The sequence below is a fragment of the Charadrius vociferus genome, unplaced genomic scaffold, assembly GCF_000708025.1.
Source record: "Charadrius vociferus isolate BGI_N301 unplaced genomic scaffold, ASM70802v2 scaffold600, whole genome shotgun sequence".
Lineage (NCBI taxonomy): Eukaryota > Metazoa > Chordata > Aves > Charadriiformes > Charadriidae > Charadrius > Charadrius vociferus.
Window position 1 is genome coordinate 1,360,594 of NW_009646404.1, and position 8,283 is coordinate 1,368,876.

The 8,283-nt window shown below is 47.3% G+C and overlaps 2 protein-coding genes across 2 annotated transcripts in view; one reads left to right on the plus strand and one right to left on the minus strand.

Annotated features, from left to right (window-relative positions):
- The window catches only part of UBFD1 (ubiquitin family domain containing 1), an 8,049-nt gene extending 7,320 nt beyond the window's left edge, over window positions 1-729 (minus strand). Inside the window, exon 1 of the mRNA XM_009895209.1 lies at window positions 664-729. Coding sequence (XP_009893511.1) covers window positions 664-729 — 66 coding nt within the window. The remainder of the gene's footprint in view (window positions 1-663) is intronic.
- A 191-nt stretch (window positions 730-920) lies between these two features.
- Window positions 921-8,283, plus strand: part of LOC104295458 (ADP-ribosylation factor-binding protein GGA2-like) — a 22,406-nt gene continuing 15,043 nt past the window's right edge. Inside the window, exons 1-8 of the mRNA XM_009895220.1 lie at window positions 921-936; window positions 1,397-1,586; window positions 1,876-2,348; window positions 3,173-3,281; window positions 3,808-3,961; window positions 5,181-5,311; window positions 5,656-5,741; window positions 5,825-5,848. Of these exons, the coding sequence (XP_009893522.1) occupies window positions 921-936; window positions 1,397-1,586; window positions 1,876-2,348; window positions 3,173-3,281; window positions 3,808-3,961; window positions 5,181-5,311; window positions 5,656-5,741; window positions 5,825-5,848 (1,183 nt within the window). The remainder of the gene's footprint in view (window positions 937-1,396; window positions 1,587-1,875; window positions 2,349-3,172; window positions 3,282-3,807; window positions 3,962-5,180; window positions 5,312-5,655; window positions 5,742-5,824; window positions 5,849-8,283) is intronic.

Sequence of the window (8,283 nt, forward strand, 5' to 3'; positions counted from 1 at the left end):
GGCGGCCGGTGCCGGGCCGCGGGCGCTTCGCTGAGGTAACCGCTCGTTCTGCGGGAGTGCCGAGGGAACGGAGCTCCTGGCGGGACCTCCCCGGGTTGGAGTCGTCCTGTCAGTGAGGAAATGAATATGACTGATGCAGCTGCAGCATGTCGCGTCGTTTCAGAAACAAGGGAAAGTTATTGGGCCTCCTCTTGTGAGAGACCACGAAAATGGTATTTCTTAGCACGTGCCAGTTTATAATTGATTTCCAGATCACTTCAGGGAATACAGTCTTGGAAGGCAGTTAGCGATAATTTAGTTCCGCAGCAAAGACTCCCAAAGGCAGCAAGCGTCCCTGCAGCACGCCTCCCTGCCCCCAGTTAGAATTCAATATCAATTTCCATTACAGGTAGCATTGTCCTTCCAGCTTATATTTAAAAATCTCTTTATTGAGCCTTAATTATTATGATCTCCTCTGATTTTCACATGATACCAGGTTTTCTGCATTTGGGTGGCCTTCGCACTGCTTTGTACAATTATATTTTTGCCAAAAAGCACCAAGGGACCTTTATTTTGAGAGTGGAGGATACAGATCAAAATCGAGTGGTGCCTGGAGCTGCAGAAGGAATAGAAGATATGCTGGATTGGGCAGGTATTTATAAACGTCTTTCATCTTTCACTCACTGAAGCCAAAACACAGTGAAAGTGGCCCAATGTGCAGCTGTAACAAAGGTTGTCCATGAGAGACATGATGGAAAGGTCAGAAGTTGGAGCTTACAGACCTCACTGTAAACTGATAAATTGTTTGTATATGGAGTATTTGCTAAAGGGTATCTGGAGGTGTCAGTTTTCATTTTGAATCCTCTGCTGCTTTTTAAGCTTAGAAGAGAGGGTGATTTTAGAATGAAGAATAGTCATGAAGTTAGAGCCAGATCCCGCGGATGCTGCCATTAATGGGTAGGTAAGCTTTAAGGGACTAGGACTTTGCTGTTGATGAATAACTTTGCAGTAGGTAAAATAATTGGCTAAGGTCTCAACTGTAGTTTTGTGGTATGAGTGTTCTGTAGTATAAAAAGGGTGGATGTTACTTGGGATGTGTACACCTGACTGCATTTTGCTCTAGGTAGTGTATCAGAGCTGCTCAACTATTTACTAGGTTTTGGTATTTTTTCCTGCTTGTTCCTTCACACACAATACTCTGAAGTTCTAACGGTTTTGGCTGCTGTTTATATTCCGAGTCAAGGGGAATCTGACTCTTGTGCTGGCCAGATGCCGTTAGCTGGCTGTCCTGGAGCAGAAACCATCTGTGGATGCTCCCTAGCACCTTGCTGTTTCATCTTCATTCAGTGTGCTCCAATGGTGGGTTTCACTCTGCCTTTTGATGGCATTTCTAAGTCCCGTCATACTGATATTTCAGGTATTCCCCCTGATGAGAGTCCTCGCCGCGGTGGTTCCTTTGGACCCTACCAGCAGTCACACAGACTTGACCTTTATAAGAGCGCCAGCGATGTGCTTTTGGAGAGAGGTGCGGCGTACCGCTGCTTTTGTACCCCTCAGCGCCTGGAACTGCTGAAGAAGGAGGCTTTGCGGAGCCAGCAGACCCCGCGGTACGGATTCCTTGTCCCCTGGGTGATTCCCTCTGTGCTCCACGCTTGCAAAAACTTACGACAACGTGCATGGCAATAGGATTGTAATGTCACTGCCTGTAGAGAGAGAAGCCAGTGTAACCCTTAGAGGCTTAGGGGAGCGACCCTCAGAGATGGGGTAGTTTGATTGGATACATAGTGGACAGGTTACAGCTAAAATTCAGGGATCAATTTTAAGTTTTGGGAATGTGAAAATGGCTGATGGGGTTGGCCTGTGTTGAACTGAGACCTTCATTCTCCTTTCTCAAAGATACGACAACCGGTGCCGGCACCTGACACCTACAGAAGTGTCTGAGAAGCTGTCACAGGGCCTTGACTGGGTAGTCCGCTTCCGGCTGGAGAAGGGGGTGGAACCCTTTCAGGATCTGGTCTACGGCTGGAGCAAGCACGAAGTGGCTGACGTGGAAGGAGACCCAGTGATTCTCAAGGGTGACGGCTTCCCCACTTACCACCTGGCAAATGTGGTGGATGACCATTACATGAGCATCAGCCACGTCCTGCGTGGAACCGAGTGGCTGACTTCGACATCCAAGCATCTCCTTCTCTACAAAGCCTTTGGCTGGGATCCCCCTCAGTTTGCTCACCTCCCGCTGCTTCTGAACAAAGACGGTGGCAAGCTGTCAAAAAGGCAGGGGGACATCTTTCTGGAGCGTTTTGCTCAGGATGGCTACTTGCCAGAGGCTCTGCTGGACATCATAACCAACTGTGGCTCTGGATTTGCAGGTAATGCCGACAGGCTCGGTACTTGCTGGGACACTTCTTGATGCTGACTTTGGGGAATGGGTTAGGTTTATTTTAATAGCCTTCTGTTTGAAGGGATTAGGAAATGGGTGTCAGGCAACCAATCTGTCACTGAAACGCCACCAGGCCTGCAAAGCTCCTGTGAAAGACTGGGTGGTGTACTGGAATGGTGGGAATCTTTCTGCCTCTGTGCAGCCATTTAAATTGAGTCTGATGCTTAATGGGTTCTCACTTAGGACAATATTTATCTCAAGGTGAAGAAACTGTCTGTGAACTCTTGGGAAAACTTGTATTTTATGGTTAATAATTGCAATGTCACGTATTACATCTGTCACACTTCTTGTTTAACCTGAAAGACCACGAGAAATGAGTCAATGACTCCTTTTGTTGCTCTTGCTGTTGGGGGATCATAAATTAACTTGTGTTTTGGGAACTCTGCTTGGGAATGAAACCTTTCTTGGGCAGTGGAACCTCCTGGCTGAGTGTTACTTCCTTTTGGCTGACTGATGCAAGGGTGTTCCACTGAAGAGCAAAGCAGAATGTCCCAGTTTCCAGTTCCCCACCAGTAGTTAGCAGAGCCTGCTCTTAAGGAGAGGGCAGCTTCCCATGTGTGCCTGCTACAAGTTCTCTCCTGTTTGCCAGGGTACATCCCTGTTAATACTGTGAAAAGTAGCTCTCCTGGTCACTTCTTCCATGGCTGTGCTGCTGCCCCAGCCTTGACCCTGAGGCTCGCAGTGAAAAGCAGTGATGCTGGTTCCTTGCAGGAGACTGGATGTGTGTCATTCCCTTGTTGGGTTATTTTGCAGAGAAACAAATGGGGAGGACTTTGGAGGAGCTGATCTCACAGTTTGAAATAGGCAGAATTACAACCCATTCTGCCCTCCTGGAGCTTGAAAAAATCCCAGAATTCAACAGGTATAAATATCAGTGGTAACTTTAAAATTAATAATCTGTACACCAGTGAGAATTTATTCCTAGCACTTGGCTTTGTCTGGCAGTTTTGTTTATTGGGTCAAGCATGGTCCTAGTGCAGTGGCTTTTTGGCTGTCCTAGAGCAAAGTATAAGTTTCTGCTTACACTGTTCCTGTCCCCTCTCCTGTCCTGTGCTTAGACACTGGTGTTGGGCACACTACAGAAGCCTGGGCAGATGGTGTGTAGCTAGGAGGATGCAAGGTTTTAAGTTTAGATTCAAAATAACATCTAAAAAGAGGCAACACTTCTGGGACTACGCTCATATGCTACAGGGATGTTTTGCTGCTGAGATTTACCACATCTTTTGTTCACTGTGGTGCATTAGCGCTTAAGGTTTTGTTGTAGAATGCCTGTCTGGGGTTTAATGTTGCTTTTCTAACAGTTTTACTTGGTAAATGTTGTGAGGTTGGGATGATTAGATCCAATCTAACCCACACCAGTCTAAATGCAGTTTTCTTCTTTGTTACAGGATTCACCTCACCCGTCATATTGAGAATGAAGGGCTGCGACAGAAGCTAATTAGGGAGGTGCAGTTGCTGGTGGAGCGCGTATATGGGGATCAACAAGTGGATCAAGAGGTTCTAGAAAAGGAGTATGTGGAGCGAGTCCTCCTGCTGAGAAAAGTATGACCAGGGATACCATCATGTCACCATTTTGGGGAGCTGAGGTTTTGTGGGATTTCTGGATGAAGACTCAGCTGAGTCCTGGGCACTGCTTTGATCTGAGCTCTGAAGCTGCGCAGCCTGCAAATGGTTGTCGCTGCCAGCTCAAGTGGGTGTGTGCATGCTGAATGCCAAAAGCTAACCTGTAGGAACAGGCGTGGTGAATATCGTGGTGGTCTTTGCAGAGTCGTAAGCTGATCTGTGCTTTGCCAAGCCAGCAGAGAGCTCCCTCAGCAGAGGGAGGACACATCCCTGCCGTGGAAACTAATCATGGCACTGTAGGATGTTTCTTGGAAGATCTCCCTGGTTCCTGCTCAGAGCAAGACTGTCAGTAGTGTGGGTCAGGTCAGCTGTGGCTTTGTCAAGATGACTGGTGACAATCTCCAAGCTGTGCTTCTCCTCCTGTACCCCAGGATGCGGCTGGCTTGTGGTGGGAAGGGCCAGCACCTGGTTCCCTCTGTGCCAGGAGACTGCTCACCTCTCGCTTTTGCTGACTGGGCAGCCTAAGGTGCTTCTGCTTTGCCGCTGCTCCATGCTTTGGAAGCAAAGTCAGAGCAACCTCCTTGAAGAGGTGGATGAAGCTCTTGGTTAAACTAGTGGGGTTAGTGGATTGGGAGCCCTGGTCTCGGCTAAGTGGCAGAGTGCCGACTGTGAGTGGGACAGAAGATATTGTAGCTCTTCCCAATGCCAAGAAGGAGGGTGAGCCCAGCTGTTTCCCAGTCTGCCCCTGGGATGCTGCTTTAGTATCTGGGGACTTCCTTGTGAAGAATAAAGCTTTCTTTATAAGGGCAGGAAGAGAACCGACTGTTCCAGCGTGAAGGCTTTGCTGTGGCAGTGGGACGGTGACTCATGTGACTTCCCACTGTCTGTGGAAAGGTGGCAGATGAACGTGGCGAGCCACTTCCCCGGGCTAACTCTGAGTCAGCCCGCACGCGGCTCTGCAGCACGGGTACTGCCGCGGCTCTTTGGGCTTCTTCTGTGTCCCTGCTCACACCAGCTGGTTATGGGTGCGAAAAACAGCTGCCTAAATGTCAGCAATTCACATTTCCTCTGAGCAGTACAAAGTACAGGACAGTGGTGTGCCTGGACCTGCTTTAACTGTTTGTGAAGTCCAGGGAGGATGTGTTTGCTCCCTCCCAGTTTAGCCCTCAGCCTTGACAGCTTTGCTTTCTTTCTCCAGGGTCACATAAGCTTCCTGAAGAATCTGGTGTCATCTGATTATTCTTACTTGTGGGTTAGGCCCTCGGTGTCCCGAGAGCAGCTACAGACTATTTCTGCAGAAGTAGATGAAATAGGAAAACTAGTCTTAGGGTAAGTGTTTCTTCACAGCTCTCTACACACCCACCTGCCTGCCCCAGAGCACTGCTCTTGGCTGCTGTATTGATGTTGGACACGCTTATGGGTTTTATTTAATTTGCTCTACTTTGGAATGTGCTGTAGTTAATAACTAGTGAGAAATTCTGTGTTTTTAATTGAAAAGCAGCTTGCCAGTGGGAAAGCTCACATCAGTGCTCTCAAGCAAGAATTATGACGTCTGGATTTTGTAAAGCACCAAGCACAGCAGAGTGTGTGTGCCAGCATGGTGCTAATGAAGCAGCGGTGTTAGCAGGGTTTTCCTGTGCCACCTGATCTCCTGTGCTTTTTGCCTGCTGTAGCATCAGCCTGGAGAAGTGCGAGGTGGTTTTGGTCAACGTGTATTCAGATTATGTAATGAGACTTCTGGTTCTCTGGAATGAACCCAGTTTGTGTCCAGCCAGAATCACTGTCACTTCCGAAGAGCTCGTCCCCGGGGGACTTTTCCTGCTTCCATTTCTGTGTCTTTAGCTAGCAGTCTGCAGTTCTATCTGCGCAGCAACATTGCTGGAGCGGCACACAGTCTGCCCAGTCTAGGACCTCCCTTCTATGCCAGTGAGTTTTATGGTGTTTTTCCAATGAGGTTCACTGCTGCCCCATGTCTCTCTGCTACTCCACATCGTGCAGCTAGGCAGGGTGGTATGTCAGTCGCCTTTCCAGTTCAGGTCTCACCTCTGGACTAAAATGAGCCTTGAAAACCAGTTTCAGGAGTAATTAAGGTGGCAGTATCTACAAATTGAGCCATTCTTTCCAGCTTGTTGGAAGCTTATCTGTCAAGCTTGTTGCCCTCAGTCATTTGTCATAGCAGAGTGGTAACTGAATCCAAGAGATCGTAATTTAAATGTCAGAATACTCACTATCCTGGAGGGATAGTAGTACTGCTACCTACAGCTCAGTAGTATCAGCTGCACCTGCATCTCTAAAAGTCACATTATTAAAAAAGAAATCCGAATTACTGCTTTTGCTGTGGTTTTCCTGGTCTGTGGCATAATTTTGTGATTTAAACTTGATGCTTGCGTTTCTGAACAAACTCTGCTTCTGGTGCTGTTGAAGTAAAGGCGTGGTTTCGCAAAGCAGAGTCTTAGCAGCAGTATGGAGGTAAAGCAGTCCCACCTGACAGCCTAGGAGGGGACCCGCGTACACCACCAACGCTGCAGTGCGCAGAGGGACTGCCCTGGCACAGAGCAGCAGTGAAGGGCAGGGAAGTTTACCTTGAACGGCTGCTGTTGCCAGAAGATTTTTGCAAAACCAGTCTGAGGGAGCTGGCACTCATCAAAGTCATTAGTCATTTCTGGGTAGGAATCCTGTGTTTTGTACACCCCCAGATTGTAAGGACATTTTCTTTCCTAAAGGCTTATGACAAGGCAGGCAGCTGTTTTGACTGTGGAGGAGCTGAACAAAGACTTGAGAAGCCTCCAGAAACAAACCAAAGAGACTAAGTACAGCAGCATGATGAAGCTCCTTCGCTTGGCTCTCAGTGGTCAGCAGGTAAAAAATAAAAATTCTGAGTCTGGAACTTTCTGTTGTTTGTTTTGTTTTTTTTTTTTTAAAAAACAGCTATCTTCTCTCCGATAGCAAGATACTGATACGTGCAAGAATTGACACCAGTTTCTGTTACGAGCGAATGTACTGATATACAGCAATTCTGGAAGAAAAGGCTGTTGTGAAAGTTTCAGAAAGGCAGAAGTTGTCAAAGTAGGAATATGCTGGTCACAAATCTGAAGTTAGAAAAACCTCTGGACCAGCTGTAGGGAGCGTTGTTCAAGGTTGTAAATTTTGGGCAAAACTGGGATTTTATGTGCAATCCGCTTTTATAAAGTTCAAAACCAAGTTCTACCAAAGTTCTTCAGAGCCTTATCCTGGCTTAGGCTCTGACATCAATCCTTCTGGGTCAGTTTGACCATTTTTAGCACTTCTGGATTAAAAAAAAAAACCCAACCCTTGTTTTGAGATCGCTAATAAAACCCCTGCCCTTGGTCTAACAGCAATCTGATAGCTAATCACTCTATCGTTTCCGCCATGATGATGCATAGCATTAGCACGTGCTGAAAAGTGTAAGTTTCCATTTGTACAGTGACTTCTTATGTGTTTTCAGCATGGACCGAGCGTTGCTGAGATGATGGTGACTTTGGGACCCAAAGAAGTGTGTGGAAGAATACGCAAAGCACTGTCTAGCTAATATGAGACTGAAATGATGCCGACAGCCAGCCCTCGGACTCAGATGGTGTAGGCAGCATGTGTCATTGTCCTAGACCTGTATTTTTTGATCTCAACGTGATTCTCTTTGATGAGATGAGCTGGGCTTTAGAGCAGGCAGGTGTCACCGTGATGTTTCCAGGTCTGTATGTATCCGCACTAAGCATAAGCCAGTTTGTCTGGGAGAATAACCAAATACAGATTTAGGTCCATCCTTCTGCTTTCATCTTGTGCAAATAGCCTGGTTTCCAGGTTGGGAGAAAGAGACTTTTATCTGCTTAAATTCAGACCGTGTGGACAGAAAATAATGTTATTTCTCATACCAGTGCGGCTCGTCTCGAGCGATCGGTCCCTTTTTGGAGATGACCTCACAGTCGGGGTGCCTACAGCTACGACTACACAGGTCTCCAACAAATACTGTGGGGAGGGTATTTTTATAAATATGTGTGTATATATATATGATATGTATATCATAGCTGCTGCCCTGTTAGCTGCCCTGGTCTCCTGCTGGGCTGAGTGAGCTGCTCGGAGAGGGGGGACTCTCCTCTCCGTGTACTGTGTCACGCGTGTGGTTCTGCTAAAAATATCCCTGACTGGGAGATTGGGATGTTTTTTCCTCTTTTGGATGATGACCTTTTCATTATTAAATTAACGTGGTGACTTTTGATTCCGTTCTCGCCAATGCGCTGCTCGCTCCGCACGCCAGTTGAGGGGAGGAGCAGCCGGAGGAGTGG